A 24,942-nucleotide genomic window follows, 5' to 3' on the forward strand; every position below is an offset into this window, starting at 1 on the left:
AGCTGCCGAAGCAATGTGGTGGCCCTATATGTTCCGAGCTATCAAAGGTCCATGACTTGTCAAAAAAAAAAAAACCGAGCAATGGATTACCAAAATAATTCTATGCCAAAAAATGACTTATTGAAAAAAAAAAAAAGTAACTATCAATTCCATGCCTCCCCGTAATGTTCCCCACTCCTGTTTTCGTCTGACGTGGCGAAACAAATTCCACGCTGCTTACGTGGGTCCGGTGCACTTTATAAACTGGTGAAATCACTGGTGCCGCGTACTACCATTCCTCATTAAAATTCATTGTACCAGAAAGATTTCGGCCGGCGACCTGAAGCCCGGACCCGCATTTAGGGTGAGCGACGGAGGCGAGAAAGAACGGAGAGAGAGAGAGGGGACAGAAACGAGGGGAAGCCCGCTTCCTTCCGTTCTTCCTTTCCGCGTCCAAACCACGCCGTTCCCTCCTCCCCCCTCCCTTTCCCTACCTTATTTTTCCTAGCAAACGAACGTCTTTTTCAAAACCCCTCTCTTTCTTCTCTCTCCTTTTACTCCTCTGCTTTCTTATCCTTCTCCTTTCTCTTTGGATTGTTCCCGTTTTCCTGATCTATTTTCTTGGCTTCTATCAAGAACTGGGATTTGGAGTCAAAGATCGATCGGTATTGGACGGTCTGATCGGTTCTTGGGACAGTCGAGATGGATTTGTTCAACAGGGCGAGGGTGGTCCGGCTGCGGAGCCACCACGACAAATATTTGATGGCGGACGAGGACGAGGAGCACGTGTGCCAGGAGCGCAATGGGGCGTCCCGCAACGGCCGGTGGACGGTGCAGATCGTGGACGGGCCCGCCCCGGTGCTGCGCCTCAAGAGTTGCTACAACCGCTACCTCACCGCCTCGAACGAGCCCTTCCTCCTCGGCTTAACCGGCCGCAAGGTCTTCCAGACCGCGCCCCCCCGCCTCGACTCCTCCGTCGAGTGGGAGCCCATCCGCGAGGGCGTTCAGGTCAAGCTCAAGACCCGCTACGGCCACTTCCTCCGCGCCAATGGTGGCCTCCCGCCATGGCGCAACTCGATCACCCATGACATCCCTCATCGCACCGCCACCCAGGAATGGATTCTCTGGGATGTCGATGTCGTCGACGTACTCACGAGCCCCTCTGCCTCGCCGGCCGTGCCGTATCTGCCGGTCGAGCATGACAGAGCTTCCGAGTCCCCCAAGCCGGCCAACATGTCCCCGAAACTGTCCAAGATGGAGGTCTGCTGTCGTTTTCTCTTTTCCTTTTACTGCTTAGAACGTCAGATGTATTATTATTATTTTTTTAAAAAAACTTTTCGTAATTCTTAATCGTTCTTGAAATTGCATCCGTCTTACTTGTCCTCAAATTTGCATTATGCCATGCTGTCTTAAATGGTGATTGGTCTTGAATTTGTATTTGTTTCTTTTTGTTTTTTTTTGCACCTTAACTGTTCTTCATATTGCTCTAATTCACATTCTGTCATTCTGTTTTGGTCTTGGTTGGAGCTTTTAGCCATCTTTTTTTTTCCTTTTTTCACATTATCGATGCTCTTAAAGCATTTTTTGTCTTGTTCTATATCTGGAAATTTGTTGAATTCCATTGTTTTTCTGTCTTAATCCATAGAATGTTATTAAATAGGTGTTAGTCATCCAGTTCTTCATATTGGTTGAATTCACATTCTGTCATGCTGTTGTAGTCTTAATTGGAGTTGAATTCATATTGGTTGTCCATTTTTTTTCCTTTTTCACATCATCATTGCTCTTGAAATGCTTTTTTTTTTGTCTTGTTCTAGATCTGAAAATTTCTTGAATTCCATTGTTTTTTTCTGTTTTAATCTTTAGAATGTTCTTAAATAGGTGTCAATCGTCCTCTTTTAAACGCTGGTTGCGCTTTAATGGCGTTTTTGCGGTGATTGTACCATTTTTGATCATTAATGTTCTCGTGTTTCAAGCATATAGTAAGTTTTGAATGCTCTTGTTCTGGCAGTCATCCTCCTCTTTCTCTGGGTCGCTCCACAAAGTGGAGGGTCGGACTGTTCACTATACTGTTGCAGACAATGATGGCTACGTGGATGAGAGCTTTGAGGAGTCTTCCTTCATTTTCAATGGGCTGAGCGTGGACGAGCTGACTCACAAATTGGAGGAAGAAACAAATCTCAGCGATATAGTTGTGTGCTACAAAAACCCAGTGAATGGCAAGCTCTGTCCCCTCCATCTGACCCTCCCACCTAACAACATGATGATGCATGTTGTGGTAGTCCGGGCCTCATCAAAAGGTGAAAAATTGGGCTGCACATGCTTGTTATAAACTCATGAATCCTTTATGTCTTGACATAACTATAGACATGGACCTGGGTGTTAGAAGATCTGTTTTCATATACAATTTTTTCCCTTTTAATTGAAAGTTTTGATAACTTTCAAAGCATAGGAATCTCTCTCTGCTTTACATGTGAAACTGAATTTCAAGTGCCCCTTTCTTATTTATTTCATTACATTTGTATGATTGAATTCAATAATTATAAGCTAAAAGCTTATATATCTTAGATTCAGCAGTACCTTTGACCATTCATACGGATGTTTATGCCTGCTTGATTAGATACAGATTCTGAGTAAAATCTGTGCTCTGTTATTTCCATCTAGCTTATAGAATAAGTAGACTGTAATTAAGTTGATCTTGAGCATGGCTTAATTAATGTCGAGGTTGAGCTGTTCAGGAAAAACTTTGTAAGAACCTGGGGTCTTTGATTGTATGTGCAGTAGCAGCTGAAATGCTTTCGAATACTAAATACTTAATTCATTAGATTCATATTTTGTTTCTCTTTTTGCCTGCAAGAGAACATTAGGTTGATATCTTGAGTACATATGTTCGAATCATAGATTATATATATATATATATATATATATATATATATATATATCTGCTAGGTTCATCAAGCTTCACATGACTGAGCTAAGCAATTCTCAAGCTCAACTCAATTACTAATGGAGCAATCACTTTTTGAGCCAATTATTGAGGCTACATAAGCTGCTCAATCATTTGACAGCCAAAGGTTAGCATTGAGTTAAGCAGATAATTATTGAGCTATGCCCTTTTCACAATTTTATGATTGTTCATATGCTTCTAATTGAAATGACAATGCCTTATGAAGCATATGGGCCAGAATAATGCTAAGTTTGGAAATAGCAGATAACGATGGTAGAAAGGAAGATTATCTCAACTGTGTGACTGTGTCTCTTTTTATTAACTCTGTTTTTGATTTGGGCTGCTCATTTATCATAAGATGTTCTCTGTGGAAAACTCTAATCTGTAATTCTACTTCTCTATAGTATTCATTAGGGTTTTCATTCTCATTCTTTGATTAGTTATTGTGGTCCTCTACTTATCTCTTCTAAGGTGCCCCTCTCTCTTCAATCTTCAAGAGATATAAGAAGAACTGAAGGCTTTCTGTACTTCAGACAGATATTATTGGTAAACGTTCTGGATATCTGCAAAAGCCAATGCTTGGTAGTGGAAAATCCACAGGCAAGGAATGAATTGGAATGATAGCATTCCCTATGACAGGCTGAACCCCCTCACCCACCCTACCGCCCCTCTTTCTATTAATAATTCAAAGTCTAGAATTTCCTTTATTACAAGTAAGTAGAAAAACATTTAATGGTTATTTTAACAATTAAAATCAAAATTCAGCTACGCGTAATGCTTATGTTTCTTCTTTCCATCATACCGTTTTAATCAAATTTTCATTTGGTTCTTTACTGTTTATTTTGGTCATCCTATAATGCACTTTTTTATTAGTGAAAGATGGACTTCTTTAAGCACCATGGCCTTTTGTAAAATTTTTCTAGAGTTGTTTATTTTTGTACACTATTGTTCTGAGGCAGTTTCAACCTTTTTGCTGTTCTAGGATTACTCCCTGTTCCATTTGCGACATGAGAAGTGCTTCCTATTCTCAAATTCCCATATTTACCACTGAGATGAAGTCCGCAAGATGCAGTTTGAGTGGGAACATAAGCGAATTGTTTCAGAAGTATGAAACATGCCACACACTTTCTAGCTAATTTTAAAAATTTATTATATTCTCTACAAAATTTTGAAATGATTTTCAACTATTCATAAATTTGTTATGTACAACATTTTTGTATCTTTTTTAGGTTTAATACCTTGATACATTGTCATTATTTTTATTCTTTGGGACATTTTTCTTGACTCATTTAAGTTGTGACTAAAATTTTTTCATGGAACATTTAATCCGGAGTTCAATTTTGTTTTATGATGTTTTCACATTTAGGAATGATGTTTTTTTTTCTTTTAATTTTATTTGATTTATATCTTAATTTCTTCAGTGTTGTACCCTGACATTCTTCCACTTATATAGACTAGGAATTTGCTAAAAGCAGGATTTCTTTTCATTCAATATCTTATAAGGCTTGTGTTGTCTCTAGATGAAGCTCTGACTTGAATCTACTACTTCTTTGATTGCGATTCAGCTCAAAGAAACTTTCCCTATAAAAATGTCATGACAAGATAAAGCGTTTAATAAATTATCATATGGAACTTTGCTAGTTGTGTAATTAAACTAGCTTCTGCTAGCCAACTGGCCTTGTGGAGCTGTCCAAATCCTTCACAGTTATTGGATGTTTTCTTCAATTTTTTGCCTTATATCATCACTTCTTCCTACTGTTGCTTGAGGGCAATACTCTTTTTAATTGCATGTCTCAATGGGAGCTCCATAAGTATATAATATTACTTCTCTATGAAAAATGATGAATCTTTGGTCACTAAATAGTCTTACCTATGCAAGCTATTGTTATTTTAATGATCTTTGAATTGCTAAATGAGTGCAGTGTATGTGTAAAAATTACCATTGGTGTTAGGTTGTTGGCTTTATTTCTGACATAAAATCATGCTTATGGTGATTCTTGCATATGGATCATCATGAGCAGTTGCCACTAGTGCTGAATGGCACATGTCCGATATCATAGTGTCATGTACTCAATGAAAATGACTAGGCCCTGTCATGTCTTCATCTCAGAAAGAAGGATCGTTATATATTTTTTAGTCCCAAAAAGGAACCATTTATAAACAGTCAGCGAGCTGGTATACTATGTCATGTTAATATGATTCCAGTTCGTGAACTTTAGATTATGCTATTTTACATGGTTTCAAACACTACCGGAACAGGATGGTATGACTGGCACTGGACCATTCTGATGCAAAACCGCAGCAATATGGGTGCAAGGATGTCAAAACCAACTATCTCAGTATGTACTGGCTGTTCCAGCTTGTACCAGTTCATATCGACATTAATATATGTACTGTACTGGTGGTAACTTATCAATTGTACCAGTTGGTACTGATGGTTTTTCTTTTTTTTGAAGTTGCCAATTTTGATACATACCATCAGTACCCGTATATCGGCATCGTGTCATTGTGATGGAAAAGCAGTACATTGTTTAGTACTGATATTTCAAACCTTATTATTTTGCATGTTAAAATGAAATTTATGAGAGAATAACTTGAATCGGACATCTATGTGAATCTCACCCAACATCATGATGAGGAAAAAAAAGTTAGAAACTTAAATCCATTGGCTTTTAGAATAAGGTAATTCAGCTATTTCCATGATCTGCCTATTGTAACTGCCTTCACAATTTGGCTTCTAATTTATGTCGAAAAATCCATACTCCCATTTGGACAAAGATACACTCTTCACATAGCCTGTTGGATCAATTATAATTGGAAGAGAGGATAGAAATGATTAAGAGGTTAGTTATGGATATAAACTCTAGACATATCTGGCTTCCTTGCCTTGCTCTCAAGTCATGCTATATTTAGTGCTTGCATAGATAGTCCTGAGCGAAGAAGGCTATGTAATGCCGGCGATGATATGCTATAATATTAAATATGTCGTGCTTAGAATAAGTGCAAGTTTTTAAGATTTATTGTGAAGGACTAGAAAATAGATTAGTTTAGAATCAGAGGAGCTTTTACACCACCAATCATTTTTTTGAATTTGTAAGGTTGAGATGAGATGAATGTCTGTGGTGAAGTTAATTATGTTTTAAGTGTTACAAATCTTAAGCTTAGATTATGAATTGACAGTAAGGATTTTTCTAGATACATTGTTGACCTTTATTATTTTTGAGGTAAATAAGATCTTGCCGAAAGGCTCCAATGTGAGCAACATGGATGAAAACCAAGTTTGTGGTACATTTGTCTCTGTGGCATTTACAGCAAAAGTCCTGTCTTCAATTGAGGGCCTCATATATTTGATGATGATTGTTCTCTACCATTTGTAGATGGAGACAAAATTACCCATTTTTATCGAGGTAGTTTAAAACTATCTGCTGCAATTTCATAAACTTAGAAGTTTTGAGCTAAATGAAAGAAATGTAACTCTTACCAATTAAACAAATACCTCATGCAAGTCTTTTGAAGCGACATATTTGCTTGTACTTTGGTGGGTGTGCATCCATGTGCCTTTGTGTGTGCTTGTGCACATTATACCTGACATGGTGAAGATCTGCTGTGCTCACACACATTACATAATTACTGGACTTCTCTGAGCAGTGGAATGCTTCATTACTTTTTCATTGGTTACAAAAAAAAAAAAAACCTTATATGATGCAACACGTACAGTTAAGAAATTGGCATAGTGCAATTTATGTAAAGGATGTCTAAGATTTGCCTTCATCCTTGAAGCGTTAAAAAACAATAGCAAGTACTGACTAATGTTTTACATTATGCAAAGTGGATACGTAAGTATGCAAGTACCAATGGGATGGTGGGGCGTTCCACCTTCCCGAGTTTCAGGATGGGGCACCATCCTAAGTTTTGGGATGGGACTGGGATAAGACATTCACCATCCCAAATGTTGAGATGTGGCGTGTCTCCTTCCATGGGAAAACTTGAGGATGACCCCATGGATTTCTATGCCTACAGTCCTCATATTAAAGTCATGATGTTAATCAAGAATTAGGACCCTTTGCCTTTGGCATTATATGAAGTTTCAGAGAATAATGAAATTGCTTGCTGAGATCCAGAACTTAGCAAATCCTCAAGTGTACAGTGACAGAGATACAAGACCTAATGGATTCTGAAGTTTGAAATAATTATAATAAAGGTAGTATTGACACCTAAAGAGGATATGGAACCTATATATATGTACATATACATACATACATAAATACATGCATGCGCACATACACATATAGATGTACATATAAACATATGTACATGTATATCTATATACATGCATGCATGCATACATATATATATATGTATATATAGTGTACATGTGTGAGCACCATGGTGGCAGGATTTCCACAATACAAGGATAGAAGCTATGCAGATAGTATATGCATGTTTACTGTAGCAGTTTAGTCATGCATTTAGGTTGCATGTGTCTCATGGAGGAGGCGGACTCCAATTTGTGTGAAATGATTGGACATAAAGGGTATCACCTAAAAGAAGTTGCTAAAAGTTGAGAAAGATCTGATGTTGGTGCAAACAGATGACATGATGACCTCATAAAGATCACCCTGGTATATGAATAAAGTATTGTTAGCCATAAAACTCATTGTAATCTCAAAGTAGTGACAACAATAAACTGCAGGTTGAACAAACACTCTCATGTAGTCATTCAATAGTTAGAATTAGATTCAAGGTTATTGTTTGCTTTTTTCTTGCATGTTTTATGCAAAATCCAGATTCTTGAGTCAGGCAGGAATATAAACTGTTAGATAAGATGAACAGGCAGAAATATCAACCTTTTTTCTTGTGACTATTTGTTGATATTCATTCTGCTAGTATTATCAGCAAGATATGACAATTGTATTCCAAAATTAACCATTTTTTGCTGATGAACTTGTTATCAGAAAAACCATAACACGAAAGTTATTTATTCTCTCTACAAACTAGATTAGACCTGATTACTAAACTTCCATGCAGTCACCTCTTGAGATGTTTAGTTACTTTATTGAGATGCATATGTTTTGCTTATGCTCACCACATAGGCTGGACATATGATCATCAAGGATCTTTTCCAATTATCTCAGAGGTTTTGCCAGATCAGTCTATAGAAAACATGTAGGAAGACTATTTTCTCCTTTCAAACCCATATTTGATGTGAGTCTTACGACAAATAGAAAGCAACTACACCTCTTGGAAAATATCAAATAGTAATTAGATGCGAAGGAACTCTTGTTATGGTATTTGGCCTTTATTATTGCATTGATGTGCTTGTTATTCAGATTTTTGTTTGGTAAAAGATTGGGATATACTTGGAAACTTTACCGTTAGTGTAGCATTTTAGATGAAATAGGGAAAGGCTTGAATTTTAGCAAACTAGATCGCAGATCTTTGCTGTAGAATTCACGTCCTTCACAGGGTTTATGTTCCTTGTTTCAGGTGATTGTTTATGACGATATTTTTGGCCATTTTTCTGGAGACCATTTTTGGCAGTAGTTATGATTTACTTATTATATGGCCAAGGCATGCTCTGCATATCCCATCAGGCTATCTGCTTTGATGCATGCTAATGAGTGGATTTATCTTAAAAGTTGGCTTTTGGTTGTGCTGTAAAGCAATGCTGCTGCTTTCATTTTTCTGTATCATATTTACAATTGACTTTCATATGTAAATCCTTTGAGACCAATAGCGAGCAGTGTTTTACATTACATGAAGTATGGTGGAGGTTGTACCTTTAGGTGTCTGTTTTAAGTAGTGACATTAATAGAGAATTAGGAGCCTTCAGCATTTATGGAATTTAGAAGCATAAGAAACTGTTGGCTACCATCTCTTAAATGAAGAATGAACTAACAGTCAAGGAATTGTGCAGTGATGAGGAAACAGGGCTTAATAACACCCAAGTTTGCAATGAGTTGACCAAGGTAAGTATCTGCACTTATAGATGACAGTGATATGGAACCAATCAATAGAGACTCGTTTGGTTCACGGAAAAAGGAGGGGAAAGTATGGTCAACGAAAAAATGAAGAAAAACCTCTTGTTTAATTGAAATTTTCAAAGGAGAGAGATGAAAAAGGAGCATTCTCATAGAAATAAGATTTCCATGTTTTATGGAAAAGAAAAATCTATGAGAGATATGGAAAAGCTACTTTTCCATCGGTTGGAAATTGAGATTTTTTTTCTCCAAAACTATCCTTAAGTCATCAAAATCTATAGATAAGGTCTTTCTCTTTATTAAGGATATAATAGATATTTTACACAACTTTTTCAGAAAAATAGATGTTTAACCAAACATAAGCTACTCCACTAAATTTCATATCTTTCGGGTAGACATGACATGTTGCTAGACGTCAATCTTGTCTTATAGGTTTGATCGAATTAATTCGATCACTAGTTAGAAAGGATTCTAATTGTTAAGTTCGGGTTCGCGCAGTTTGGACCTAAATCGATTAGAAGAGTTCTAATCAAGTTAGGTCAACTCGCACCCACACCTATTGCTGGCTAAGTATGGAACCCAATGGGTCACACATAAGGGAACTGATCAAGGGTCTAATTAGACTAGATCATGTTTGCAAGATGAACATGCTAGCACATATTGCAAACCTTAGATTCTGATTTGAATTGGATTCAAATTTGATTCGAATTGGATTCGAATTTGTTTAGAATTAGATTCCAATCTGATTTTTGATTGATCTAATTTGATTAGATCATATTCTAATATGGGTTAGCCAAGAGTTGGCACCTAATTGGCTTGATTTGAGTCTAGTTGGATTAGATTTGATAAATCATTCATTTTTGACCGTTAGATCTTCATCTACCATTGGATGAAGACATAATGGTGAGTTGGTTTGAACCCAATTGGATTGGGTTAGATAGGGTCTTTAATCATGACCATTTGATCTTCATCAGCCATTGGATGAAGACATAATATGGGATCATGATGAGGCACCTTAGATTAGAGCCTTTGGATCATCATCGAACCGTTGGATGATGACGTAACTAGGGAGGTTGATGGCGCATGCATTCCTAGCCATTAGATCTTCATCTTGTGATGACGCATCAAGGGAAGCATTGGATGGCGTGATCAAGGGGCTTCTTAGGGGCGTGATGAGGCTTCACATGGGCTGATGGCGTGATAAGAAAAGAGGGAGCGCAAGAGATGATAAGAGATAAGGATGAAGCGCATCTTTTCATCCTTATCCACTTATCCACTTATCATGATACGCCTCCCTTCTTTGTTGGCGCCCCATCCTAGATACGGCTCATCATATGGGACGCCTCCCTTGGATCCCACACCTCCCTTGGTGCATGAATGGATGGCAAGGATGCATCTCTCCACATCTATAAATAGATATGCTTCCGGTGAATGCAATTCCATCGGAGTTCCAAAAACCAACTCTCTCATATCCCTTCTTTCTTACATTAGTTTTCTTTTTTCTAGGATTGCTTCTAGGGTGTCCTAATCCAAGACAAAGTGGTCTTCTTTAGGACAAAAGAATTAGAAGTGATTTTAGAAGGTAGAAGAAAATTAGAAAGGAAGGAAAGCAAGCCATTAGAGTTTTTTAAAAGAATTCTGCATCAAGGATCAAAGTCTTTGGAGCTAAAGTCTTGAATCAATTTTTCCGTGTGGATCAATGTTGGAGGGTGAACATTTGGGCACCTAGTGAAAATTTTGCATATTGGATTAGCGTTAGAGGTATTCTTCTATTTCTTCATTTATATTATATTATTTGATTGTTATCATTAACGTGATCTTGGCTTAATAGGGTTTCATGTGAAGAAACTTTATTAAGAAATTCTTAATTTCTAGCTTCCGCTGCGTCCACATAACATGTTAAAACCCTACAGTGGTATCAGAGCCAACCTTATTTGGTTCAATCAAATAATTATGCATAATGTATGATTATTATTTACTATGAGATAGTAATATCATATGTTTATAGAAATGCTGAGATAGCAATATTATATGATTCATATATGCTATGATATGTGATAAAATGTCATGATATGAATTTTTTATATGAAGATATGTTGAAGCATGTTAATTGATTCAATCAATTGGTTATGATTTATATATGATGAGATAGATATATAGTTTATTGTAGCATATATATAGACATGTTAAATATGTTGCAATTATAGAATGTGCATGAGACCAGTAAGCCCTCAATAAAAATTATATTAAGTCATAGTGTTGAAAAATTTTGAGCTGACCCATTCTAGAACAATTAACCTAATTGGTGTCTAAGAAAGCACTAAAGGTGGTTACTTAATTAAGACCTTACTCTTTGAGTAAGGGGAGCCTCCCACCTGATTATGTGGCCAATTGTTTGATTGTCTATTATGGATAAGCTTAATGTTGATAAAACACTACTCTTAGCCTTCCTTCATGCCTCGATATTATTATGTCAAGATCCATGCTGGTTTGTTGTGCAACCACAAGACTTGCAATGGAGACTGATGTTATATTGTCTTGGTGCATAAAGATGCTTACGGCATTTTTTAATATGTTGCTTTGTTGTGCTACCACAAGGTCAATATTATTGGAATATAATTGTATGGAAATGAAGGGTTTGACTTAACTAAAACATTATAGTTTGTTGTGCAACCACAAGGCTATAAGTGTTTTAGAGAACAAGATAAAGTCGAGAATTGCATGAGATGCAATTGGAAAGAGTTTCCTACTTATGTACTCATAAAGGTTTGTTGTGTAAACACAAGGCCTTTATGAAGAATTAGGATCTCAACCCTACTAAGAAAAATTAGGTTTTCTTGTTTATCATAGGAGAGGGCTATGATATTCGATAAAAATAGTGGGAGTAACAATTAGATAAGGAAAGAAAATCTCCGAATCAAGTACCTGTTTCCATTGCGGTAAGGAAGGCCACTGGAAAAAAAATTGCAAGAGTTTTCTTGCAACTGTAAAGCAAGATGCAAGAGTTGCATCAAAGTTATGTTTATGTTACATGCCAATTTGTCATTAAGTTCTTCAAATTCAAATTCATGGGTATTCGATACGGGCTGTGGCTATCACATTTGCAAATCTTTGCATGGACTACAGAAAATTAGAAGTTTGAAGAAAGATGACTTCGAGCTTTATGGCGCTGGAGGAGAGTCCATCCAGGCAGAAATTGTTGGAACTTACTACTTGGAGTTGCCTTCGGAAGAGCTTCTGAAATTAGAAAATTATTATTATATGCCCAAGATTATTAGAAATGTAATTTCCATTCCTTTGTTGTTAAAGAGAGAATTTGAGATTAATGGAAAGGGCAATGGTTGTTCTATTTCTTTTTCTAATAAGAATCTTTGCAATAGCATTATGGAAAATGGTCTTCTAGTTTTATCACTTAATGACAATGTCTTTCATATTGATGAAAGTAATAAAAGAAAGCGAGAAGAGGTAAATCACACCCTCCTTTGGTATTGCCGACTAGATCATATTAGTGAGTCAAGAATACACAAGTTATACAAAGAAGAGTTCTTTGATTCTTATGATTTTGAATCATTAGGAACTTGTGAATCTTGTCTTAGGGGAAAAATGACCAAGTCTCTATTCACAGAACATGGAGAAAGGGTAAAAGAATTGTTAGGACTTGTGCATACAAATGTATGTGGTCCTATGACAACTCCATCTAAAGGTGGATACTCTTACTTCATCACATTTACTGATAATTTATCAAGGTTCGGATATGTGTATCTTATGAAACATAAATCCGAAACCTTTGATAAGTTTAAAGAGTATCAAAGTATGGTTGAAAATCAAATCGGAACGTGTATTAAAATCTTTCGATCTGATCGAGGAGGTAAATACCTTTCTAGTGAGTTTTTAAATCATCTTAAAGAAAAGGGTATTCTCTCTAAATAGACACCTCTGTATACGCCACAGTTAAATGGTGTAGCCGAACGGAGGAATCGTACTTTATTAGATATAGTATGGTCCATGATGTGCTTTACAGATCTTCCTATTTCTTCTAGGGTTTTGCCCTAGAGACTGCTGCACTTGTATTAAACAGGGTACCTTTTAAATCTGTATCTAGCACTCCATATGAGATATGGAGAGGTAAGAAGCCAAATCTTAAGACCTTAAGATATGGGGCTGTCAAGCTTATGTCAGAAGAAATTTTGGACACATGTTACGTGCTAGATCAGATAAGTGTATTTTTGTAGGTTATCTTAAAAATAGTATAGAATACATCTTCTATCATCCTACCGAACAAAAGGTCTTTGTAGGTAGGCATGCCACTTTCATGGAGAAATAATTTTTTCTTGAAAAGTGCAAGGATAGAAGAATTGAACTTGCAGTAGTTCAAGACCTACAAATGGAGATACAAGATATTCCTCAACTAGATGTACCCATGGATGAGGTACAACCACAACACACATCTCCTCTCCGAAGGTCAGATAGAGTGCGAAATGCACCTAAGAGGTATAGGTTTATCATTGAGAATGATGAAGCCCACATCGTTGAAAATGATGATCCTCTGACCTATTCGGAAGCTGTCATGAGTAGTGACTCTAACAAATGGCTGGAGGCCATGAAATCTAAAATAGACTCTATGTATACCAACCAAGTATGGACTTTGGTTGATGCACCAGAGGGTGTAAACCCTATAGGTTGCAAATGGGTGTATAAGAAAAAGATTGAAGCAGATGACCAAGTAGAAACCTACAAGGCTAGATTGGTGGCAAAAGATTTCAGGCAAAAGCAAGGAATTGACTATGATGAAACTTTTTTCACCAGTTGCTATGCTTAAATCTATTCGGATTTTTGCTTGCAATAGCTGCATACTATGATTATAAAATCTGGCAAATGGATGTCAAAACCGTCTTCCTTAATAGTTATCTTGAGGAAGAGGTTTACATGATACAGCCAGAAGGATTTGTCTCAAGTAGGAGAACAAATCAAATATGCAAGCTTAAGAGATCCATTTATGGATTAAAGCAAGCGTCGAGGAGTTGGAACGTCCGTTTTGATACAATGGTCAAAGAGTTTGGTTTTATCAAAAATGTGGATGAACCATGTGTGTATAAGAAGACTAGTGGGAGTGCCATTGTCTTCTGTATGTAGATGATATACTAATCATTAGAAATGATATTCCAATGTTACAATCGGTCAAGACTTGGCTATCAAAAAATTTTTTCATGAAAGACTTGGGAGAAGCATCCTATATACTTGGTATAAAGATCTATAGGGATAGATCTAAAAGGATGCTAAGCTTGTCCCAGTCTAGGTACATAGATCATGTGCTGAAAAGATTCAGCATGGAAGGAAGTAAAAGAGGTTACTTGCCTATGAGTCATGGCATACGTCTCTTTAAGAAGATGTCTCCTAAGACATCTGAAGAGAGGAGTAGAATGACTTCATTCTATTCCCTATGCTTCGGCAGTAGGATCGATTATGTATGCTATGCTATGTACTAGGCCTGTTGTTGCTTATGCCTTAGGCATAACAAGTTGATTCTAGGCTGATCTAGGGGAGGATCATTGGATAGCTATGAAAAATATTCTTAAGTACTTAAGAAGAACTAAAGATGTTTTTCTAGTTTATGGAGGTTCTGAGTTGAAATTAAAAGGATTTTCTGATTCTAGTTTTCAGTCAGACTCAGATGATAGCAAGTCTACTTCAGGGTATATCTTTATCCTAAATGGTGGTGCAGTGAGCTGGAAGAGAGCAACCCTTTATGAGGCAGAATACATTGCTGTGAGTGAAGCCGCTAAGGAAGCTGTCTGGATGAAGAAGTTCATCTCTGAGTTGGGAGTAGTTTCTGAGATTGTTGAACCAGTCCCAGTTTATTGTGATAACACTGGAGCTGTTGCTCAAGCGAAGGAACCAAGGTCTCATCACATATCCAAGCACATTCTAAGATGCTTCCACCTCGTTCGAGAGATTGTCGAGAGACAAGACATAGTCATTGAACGGGTAGACACAAAGAACAACCTAGCAGACCCATTCACTAAAGCTCTACTACAGCAGCAGTTTGATTGCCACCTCGATTGTATGGGATTAAAATTTAAGGGCGATTGGCTTTAGCGAAAGTGGAAAATTGAAAGCATAGATGCCTTACAAGCCAATCATAATTTGTATTGCGAATGATTTTCTTTTGATTTTCCAAATCATGTATGTGATATTTGATTATAAATAAAGGCATTGTGTGTCATCATATGCTGTTTCTTATATTTGTGATGAACCTCTTAGATTAGGGCAATGGTTTTAGGGCTATGATAAGATCATACTAGTGAGACCTAAAATTCTAAAACCCTAATCTTAAGTATTTTCAGTCATTGGTACATTGAGTCGGGGATCAATGCTACCGGCAAGATTGGCACATCTTATGTATACTCGATGCAGAGGATGATTGATCTCACAATCACTTGTGTGGAGACACTAATATAAAGATTTGGGTGCTCATTAGAGGAATGAGTTCACTAAATTGACCTGTCAAAAGAATATCTTATGGAATCTTACTTACATGTCTAAAGATGATTCTCTTAGTGGGAGTTGTGCAACTAATCCTTTGACCTGAGATCACCATGGTATCTTGTGCACATGAATCCATGTTTTAGTTTACTCTTATTCATGACAATATGTTGTGCACGGGGTCTTCCGGATATGGTGAATTGTGTACGAAGGTTATGAGTAGGTCGACAAGGAATCAATCACTTCTAGTAAGAGAAGACCGCATCTTATTTTATTCTAATCATATGATAATTCAGAAAATCTTTGATCAAAGTAGAATGAAAATTGGAAAGAGTTTTTAATGTTTCATTATTCGAATTATCATTAAAAGATTGAGAGAAACATGAATATGTAATTGAGTTTGACATATATCCATACTCATATACATATTCGGGATGCAGTTTGATTGAAAGATTGAATTGCACAGTAACTTACCACTGAATGGTAATTTTGGTATTTCCACCAAATTTCATATCTTTCGGGTAGCATCTGATACCACTGTAAGGCTTTAACATGTTATGTGGGCACAGCGGAAGCCAGGGATTTTAAAATTTTTTTAATAAAGTCTCTTTACATGAAATCCTATTAAGCCAAGAACACCTTAGTGATAACAATCAAATAATATAATATAAATGCAGAAATAGAAGAATACCTCTGACGCTAATCCAATGTGCAGAATTTTCATTAGGTGCCCAAATGTTCACCCTCCAACGTTGATCCACACGGAAAAATTGATTCAAGACTTTAGCTTCAAAGACTTTGATCCTTGATGCAGAATTCTTCCAAAGAACTCTAATGGCTTGCTTTCCTTTCTAATTTTTTTCTACCTTCTAAAATCACTTCTAATCCTTTTGTCCTAAAGAAGACCACCTTGTCTTGGATTAGGACACCCTAGAAGCAATTCTAGAAAGAAGAAAACTAATGTAAGAAAGAAGGGATATGAGAGAGTTGGTTTTTGGAACTTCGATGGAATTGAATTCACCGGGAGCGTATCTATTTATAGATGTGGAGGGATGCATCCTTGCCATCCATTCATTCACCAAAGGAGGCGTGGGATCCAAGGGAGGCGTCCCATATGATGAGCCGTATCTAGGATGGGGCGCCAACAAAGAAGGGAGGCGTATCATGATAAGTGAATAAGTGGATAAGGATGAAAAGAAGCGCTTCATCCTTATCTCTTATCATCTCTTGCGCTCCCTCTTTTCTTATCACACCATCAGCCCATGTGAAGCCTCATCACGCCCCTAAGAAGCCCGTTGATCACGCCATCCAATGCTTCCCTTGATGCGCCATCACAAGATGAAGATCTAATGGCTAGGAATGCATGCGCCATCAACCTCCCTAGTTATGTCATCATCCAACGGTTCGATGATGATCCAAAGGCTCTAATCCAAGGTGCCTCATCATGATCCCATTATGTCTTCATCCAATGGCTGATGAAGATTAAATGGTCATGATTAAAGACCCTATCTAACCCAATCCAATTGGGTTCAAACCAACTCACCATGATATCTTCATCCAATGGTAGATGAAGATCTAACGGTCAAAAATGAATGATTTATCAAATCTAATGCAATTAGACTCAAACCAAGCCAGTGCCAACTCTTGGCTAACCCATATTAGGATATGATCTAATCAAATTAGATCAATTAAGAATCAGATTCGAATCCAATTCGAATTAGGTGCTAAGGTTTGCAACATGTGCTAGCATATTTATCTTGCAAACATGATCTAATCTAATTAGACCCTTGATTAGTTTTTTTGTGTGTGACCCATTGGGTTCCATACTTAGCCAGCAATAGGTTTGGGTGCGAGTTGACCTAACTTGATTAGAACTCTTCTAATCAATTTAGGTCCAAACTGCGCGAACCCGAACTTACCAGTTGGAATTATGATATGAATTTTTCATATGGAGATATGTTGAAGCATGTTAATTGATTCAATCAATTGGTTATGATTTATATATGATGAGATAGATATATAGTTTATTGTAGCATATAAATAGACATTAAATATGTTGCAATTATAGAATGTGCATGAGACCAGTAAGCCCTTAATGAAAATTATATTAAGTCATAGTGTTGAAAAACTTTGAGCTGACCCATTCTAGAATAATTAATCTAATTGGTGTCTAAGAAAGCACTAAAGGTGGTTACTTAATTAGGATCTTACTCTCTGAGTAAGGGGAGCCTCCTACCTGCTTACCTGGCCAATTGTTTGATTGTCTATTATGGATAAGCTTAATGTTGATAAAACACTACTCTTAGCCTTCTTTCATGCATCGACATTATTATGTCAAGATCCATGCTGGTTTGTTGTGCAACCACAAGACTTGCAATGGAGACTGATGTTATACTGTCTTGGTGCATAAAGATGCTTACGGCATTTTCTAATATGTTGCTTTGTTGTGCAACCACAAGGTCAATATTATTGGAATATGACTGTATGGAAATGAAGGGTTTGACGTAACTAAAATATTATAGTTTGTTGTGCAACCGCAAGGCTATAACTGTTTTAGAGGACAAGATAAAGTTGAGAATTGCATGAGATGCAATTGAAAAGAGTTTTCTACCTATGTACTCATAAAGATTTGTTGTGTAAACACAAGGCCTTTATGAAGAATTAGGATTTCAACCCTACTAAGAAAAATTAGGTTTTCTTGTTTATCATAGGAGAGGGCTATGATATTCGATAAAAATAGTGGGAGTAACAATTAGATAAAATTCTTGTCCAATTGTATATATGTCATCATTATTGGTTTGCTTATATTAGTTTTGTTCTTTGCTTATGTAGAATTAATTCTGAATTAAATGACATCTTCACTATCACTAAGAGGCATCTTGGATGCCAACAAGTTGACCGGTCCAAACTATGTGGACTGGTTGAGAAATCTTAAAATTGTACTCACTCAGGAGAAAATTTTCTATATTCTTGAAACCCCTGATCTTGGAGATCTAGGGGATGATGCCACAGAAGAGGAGGTTGCCACACATAAGATGTGCAAGAATGACAGTTTGACTGTCAAATGTATCACTCTTGCCTTCATGAGCAATGAGCTACAGAGGCAACATGAGAGCATGGACACTCAATCCATACTTCTCAATTTAAAAGAGTTTTATGGAGAGCAAAGCAGGACTGCTAGATATGAGATATCCAAGCATTTGTTCCGTGCTAGGATGAATGAACTCTAGTGCAAAACCATGTTCTTATGGTTATAGACTTGATCACTAGATTAAGTCAGTTAGGTTTTGCTATGGATAGTGAGCTCAGTCAGGATTTGATCCTGTAATCACTACCTGATTCATTCTCTCAGTTTGTTGTATGAACAAGCTGAATGCCTCCTTGCCTGAGCTGTTAAATATGTTAAAGACAACTGAGACGCATATCAAGAAGGAAAAGGATCCAATCCTTCTTGTTGATAGGGGCTCAAGGAAGAAATCAGGCAATAAGGGTTCTAAGAAAAAGTTGAACCCTAAGAGTAGCATCAAGAAGAAGAAAGGAAAGAAAATCTCCGGATCAAGTACCTGTTTCCATTGCGGCAAGGAAGTCCACTGGAAAAAAAATTGCAAGAGTTTTCTTGCAACTGTAAAGCAAGATGCAAGAGTTGCATCAAAGGGTATGTTTATGTTACATGCCAATTTGTCATTAAGTTCTTTAAATTCAAATTCATGGGTATTGAATACCGGCTGTGGTTCTCACATTTGCAAATCTTTGTATGGACTACAGAAAATTAGAAGTTTGAAGAAAGGTGACTTTGAGCTTTATGGCGCTGGAGGAGAGTCCATCCAGGCAGAAGCTGTTGGAACCTACTACTTGGAGTTGCCTTCGGGAGAGCTCCTGAAATTAGAAAATTGTTATTATATGCCCAAGATTATTAGAAATGTAATTTTCATTCCTTTGTTGTTAAAGAGAGGATTTGAGATTAATGGAAAGGGCAATGGTTGTTTTATTTCTTTTTCTAATAAGTATCTTTGCAATGGCATTATGGAAAATGGTCTTCTAGTTTTATCACTTAATGACAATATCTTTCATATTGATGAAAGTAATAAAAGAAAGCGAGAAGTGGTAAATCACACCCTCCTTTGGCATTGCCGACTAGATCATATTAGTGAGTCAAGAATACACAAGTTGTACAAAGAAGAGTTCTTTGATCCTTATGATTTTGAATCATTAGGAACTTGTGAATCTTGTCTTAGGGGAAAAATGACCAAGTCTCTATTCATAGGACATGAAGAAAGGCAAGAGAATTGTTAGGACTTGTGCATACAAATGTATATGGTCCTATGACAACTCCATCTAAAGGTGGATACTCTTACTTCATCACATTTACTGATGATTTATCAAGATTCGGATGTGTATCTTATGAAACATAAAATCCGAAACCTTTGATAAGTTTAAAGAGTATCAAAGTATGGTTGAAAAAAAATTGGAAAGTGTATTAAAATCCTTCGATCTGATCGAGGAGGTGAATACCTTTCTAGTGAGTTTTTAAATCATCTTAAAGAAAAGGATATTCTCTCTAAATGGACACCTCCGTATATGCCACAGTTAAATGGTGTAGCCGAATGGAGGAATCGTACTTTATTAGATATGGTATGGTCCATGATGTGCTTTACAAATCTTCCTATTTTCTTCTGGGGTTTTGCCCTAGAGACTGCTGCATTGTATTAAACAGGGTACCTTTTAAATCTATATCTAGCACTCCATATGAGATATGGAGAGGTAAGAAGCCAAATCTTAAGTACCTTAAGATATGGAGCTGTCAAGCTTATGTCAAAAAAATTTTTGGACACAAGTTACGTGCTAGATCAGATAAGTGTATTTTTGTAGGTTATCCTAAAAATAGTATAGGATACATCTTCTATCATCCTACCGAACAAAAGGTTTTTGTAGGTAGGCATGCCACTTTCATGGAGAAAGAATTTTTTTTTGAAAAGTGCAAGGATAGAAGAATTGAACTTGAAGTAGTTCAAAACCTACAAATGGAGATACAAGATATTCCTCAACTAGATGTACCCATGGATGAGGTACAATCACAACACACATCTCCTCTCCGAAGGTCAGATAGAGTGCGAAATGCACCTAAGAGGTATAGGTTTATCATTGAGAATGATGAAGCCCACATCGTTGAAAATGATGATCCTCTGACCTATTCGGAAGCTGTCATGAGTAGTGACTCTAACAAATGGCTGGAGGTCATGAAATCCAAAATAGACTCTATATATATCAACCAAGTTTGGACTTTGGTTGATGCACCAGAGGGTGTAAACCCTGTAGGTTGCAAATGGGTCTATAAGAAAAAGATTGGAGCAGATGGCCAAGTAGAAACCTACAAGGCTAGATTGGTGGCGAAAGATTTCAGGCAAAAGCAAGGAATTGACTATGATGAAACTTTTTCACTAGTTGCCATGCTTAAATCTATTCGTATTTTGCTTGCAATAGCTGCATACTATGATTATAAAATCTGGCAAATGGATGTTAAAACCGTCTTCCTTAATGGTTATCTTGAGGAAGATGTTTACATGATACAGCCAGAAGGTTTTGTCTCAAATAGGAGAACAAATCAAGTATGCAAGCTTAAGAGATCCATTTATGGATTAAAGTAAGCGTCGAGGAGTTGGAACATCCGTTTTGATACAACGGTCAAAGAGTTTGGTTTTATCAAAAATGTGGATGAACCATGTTTGTATAAGAAAACTAGTTGGATTTTAGGACTGGCACATCTTATGTATACTCGATGCAGAGGGTGATTAATCTCACAATCACTTGTGTGGAGACACTAATACAAAGATGTGGGTGCTCATTAGAGGAATGAGTTCACTAAATTGACCTATCAAGAGAATATCTTATGGAGTCTTACTTACATGTCTAAAGATGATTTTCTTATGGGAGTTGTGCAACTAATCCTTTGACCTGAGATAATCATGGTATCTTGTGCACATGAATCCATGTTTTGGTTTACTCTTATTCATGACAATATGTTGTGCACAGGATCTTCCGGATAAGGTGAATTGTGTATGAAGGTTATGAGTAGGTCGACAAGGAATCAATTACTTCTAGTAAGAGTTTCTAATCATATGATAATTCAGAAAATCTTTGATCAAAATAGAATGAAAATTAGAAAGAGTTTCTAATGTTTCATTATTCGAATTATCATTAAAAGATTGAGAGAAATGAATATGTAATTGAGTTTGACATAGATTCATACTCATATACATATTCGGGATGCAGTTTGATTGATGGATTGAATTGTACGGTAACTTGCCATTGAAGGGTAATTTTGGTATTTCCACCAAATTTCATATCTTCCGGGTAGACATAATACATTGTTAGACGTCAATCTTGTCTTATAGATTTGATCGAATTAAAGAGTTTAATTCGATTACCGGTTAGAAAGGATTCTAATTGTTAAGTTCGGGTTCGCGCAGTTTGGATCTAAATCGATTAGAAGAGTTTTAATCAAGTTAGGTCAACTCGCACCCATACCTATTGTTGGCTGAGTATGGAACCCAATGGGTCACACATAAGGAAACTGATCAAGGGTCTAATTAGATTAGATCATGTTTGCAAGATGAACATGCTAGCACATATTGCAAACCTTAGCTCCTGATTCGAATTGGATTCGAATCTGATTCTTGATTGATCTAATTTGATTAGATCATATCCTAATATGGGTTAGCTAAGAGTTGGCACCTAATTGGCTTGGTTTGAGTCTACTTGGATTAGATTTGATAAATCATTCATTTTTGACCGTTAGATCTTCATCTACTAATGTTGGATGAAGACATAATGGTGAGTTAGTTTGAACCCAATTGGATTGGGTTAGATAGGGTCTTTAATCATGACTATTTGATCTTTATCAGCCATTGGATGAAGACATAATAGGATCATGATGAGGCACCTTGGATTAGAGCCTTTGGATCATCATCGAACCATTGGATGATGACATAACTAGGGAGGTTGATGGCGCATGCATTCCTAGCCATTAGATTTTCATCTTGTGATGGCGCATCAAGGGAAGCATTGGATGGCGTGATCAAGGGGCTTCTTAGGGGCGTGATGAGGCTTCACATGGGCTGATGGCGTGATAAGAAAAGAGGGAGCGCAAGAGATGATAAGAGATAAGGATGAAGCGCTTCTTTTCATCCTTATCCATTTATCCACTTATCATGATACGCCTCCCTTCTTTGTTGGCGCCCCATCCTAGATATGGCTCATCATATGGGACGCCTCCCTTGGATCCCACGCCTCCCTTGGTGCATGAATGGATGGGAAGGATGCATCCCTCCACATCTATAAATAGATATGCTCCCGGTGAATTCAATTCCATCGGAGTTCCAAAAACCAACTCTCTCATATCCCTTCTTTCTTACATTAGTTTCCTTCTTTCTAGGATTGCTTCTAGGGTGTCCTAATCCAAGATAAGATGGTCTTCTTTAGGACAAAAGGATTAGAAGTGATTTTAGAAGGTAGAAGAAAATTAGAAAGGAAGGAAAGCAAGCCATTAGAGTTTTTTGGAAGAATTCTGCTTCAAGGATCAAAGTCTTTGGAGTTAAAGTCTTGGATCAATTTTTCCGTGTGGATCAATGTTGGAGGGTGAACATTTGGGCACCTAGTAGAAATTCTGCACATTGGATTAGCGTTAGAGGTATTCTTCTATTTCTGCATTTATATTATATTATTTGATTGTTATCATTAAGGTGATCTTGGCTTAATAGGGTTTATGTAAAGAGACTTTATTAAGAAATTTTTAAAATCCCTAGCTTCCGCTGTGCCCATATAACATATTAAAACCCTCCACTCTAGAAGGTGCTACTTTTCTATGATCAACCAAACATGTCAAAACTATTTTTTCAGGCATCATATTCTTAGGAATCAGCTTTCCAGAAAAAATATTTCGGTGAGGAAAAATTCTTTCCGCGAACCAAACAAGTCCTAGGATAACGTTGTGGAAGGAAACATTGGCAAGAACTGGAAAAGAGCATGTCGTTGATTAGTGTGATAGCCCAACAATATATATCACCATGTATATGATGTGAACACCATGGTGGCTGGCAAGCTGCTAGACTAGGATAGAGGAAATGAGTTTGTATATGGATGCTATAACAATTCTAGCAATGCATTGAAGGATGCACATACCCAATAAGGGAAAACTCCAATTAGGGAAATCTGGTAAGGGGATCAACAAAGAACTTTTTGGTCATTGTGAATTAGGATCTGATATTTGTATCACTGTATGCACAGATAGCAAGATTAACTCATAAAGATGACCGTGGTATGTGAAATAATGTTATTTTGGGCATAGCCAAGATTATAAGGAGCTATGACAACCAGATAACTGAATGCTGCAGACCAGAGAAACACACCCATGTAGTCACCAATAGTTATGGTTGGATGCCATGTTTTTCATGTGCTTCTTGCTGATATATTTCTTGCCATTATAAGATGAAACGAAACATGTGCCTTTGTGACTGTTTATTGTTCATTTAGATGTGCAATATGCATTTTTTATCTGGAATATATGTATGTTAATATGCATGCATGCATGCATGGCCTGATTGTTAATTATAAGATTGAAGCCAACAAAGTCATTAAGGTTTTGTTATTCTCTTGACAACCTGACTACACCTGGTTACAGAACTTTCATGCAACATTGCAGATAGCCTGTTGAAACGTTTATATGTTATGTTGAGATGTATGTCAGTTGCTTAGTCCTCTTGTGCTTCAATCTAGTGTTGATAGTGTGCAACAGATGAAATACCCCTTTGTAAATTTGATCCATAGACTCTTGGAATTGAATGGTGGTTGCTTGCATATGTTTTAGCTGACTGGTTGCTGCGTTCTTTTTTTTCTTCATTATCTAATGCTCAGAGGGTAATTTGAATTTTTGAGGCCGCATTTCTATTAATATTGGTTAACCGACTTACTTCTGACCTTTCTTCAGTGGCAAAGACTTTCCCTTGGCCGCTTGCTGGATGAATTTATATTTCGAAATCATATCCAGTGTATCTGTACATTCTGACATTGCTTTCACATACAGGCGTCTGCTGAATACTATTTTCAGTCATTCTTTGTTGTGGATCTTAATCACAGTTTATTCTCCTTGGCTGTTGAATATTTGCTCCCAAGGAGGCTGGACATGATATCAGCAAAGATATTTTTCAATATGCTGGAGGTTTTGTTGGATCAGTCTATCGATAATGTTGAAGGGTATTGTTCTCCTTGCTGATCCATACTACATGATGTCTCACTACAGAGACCTAAACAAGCTGCATGGATTGTAAAGTTTTGATTTGTATTTACAATGCGAAAAGATCTCATGTTTTGGTACTGGGTATTTATCTTTGCTATTGGTGTATTTGTGGCACAAACTTATTTGGTGAAAGTTGGGAAAAGCTTGCGGATTAAATTTTGAAAAATTAAGAAATATAAACTATGGAAGGTGCTAAAGTTGAAGGCTTCGCGTTTTACGTGGTTTATGTTCTTTATCATCTATCTCTGGTCAACCATGTCCCC

At 36.9% G+C, this 24,942-nt stretch overlaps 1 protein-coding gene across 3 annotated transcripts; it reads left to right on the top strand.

The window, feature by feature from the left end:
- Positions 1-326: 326 nt before the first annotated feature.
- On the top strand, positions 327-24,896 carry LOC103721967. 3 transcript variants are annotated; one of them, XR_005515285.1, is made up of 5 exons: positions 327-343; positions 616-1,239; positions 1,988-2,276; positions 3,906-4,028; positions 24,467-24,896. XR_005515285.1 is itself a non-coding variant. In XM_008812362.4 (3 exons), exons 1-3 carry the CDS (start codon positions 682-684, stop codon positions 24,475-24,477), a joined length of 858 nt encoding a protein of 285 aa, XP_008810584.2. In that variant the 5' UTR covers positions 350-681; the 3' UTR covers positions 24,478-24,896. The 3 variants fall into 3 exon arrangements, 1 of the variants encoding a protein (XP_008810584.2); XR_005515284.1 differs by lacking the exon at positions 327-343 and having other exon boundaries at positions 350-1,239; XM_008812362.4 differs by lacking the exons at positions 327-343; positions 3,906-4,028 and having other exon boundaries at positions 350-1,239.
- Positions 24,897-24,942: the final 46 nt, after the last annotated feature.

Source organism: Phoenix dactylifera, chromosome 16 (assembly GCF_009389715.1).
Source record: "Phoenix dactylifera cultivar Barhee BC4 chromosome 16, palm_55x_up_171113_PBpolish2nd_filt_p, whole genome shotgun sequence".
Lineage (NCBI taxonomy): Eukaryota > Viridiplantae > Streptophyta > Magnoliopsida > Arecales > Arecaceae > Phoenix > Phoenix dactylifera.

Coding starts and splice junctions, on each gene's coding strand:
- LOC103721967 (XM_008812362.4), top strand. CDS start 682: ATGGATTTGTTCAACAGGGCGAGGGTGGTCCGGCTGCGGAGCCACCAC. Junction 1,240..1,987: donor CGAAACTGTCCAAGATGGAG/GTCTGCTGTCGT, acceptor TTGTTCTGGCAG/TCATCCTCCTCTTTCTCTGG.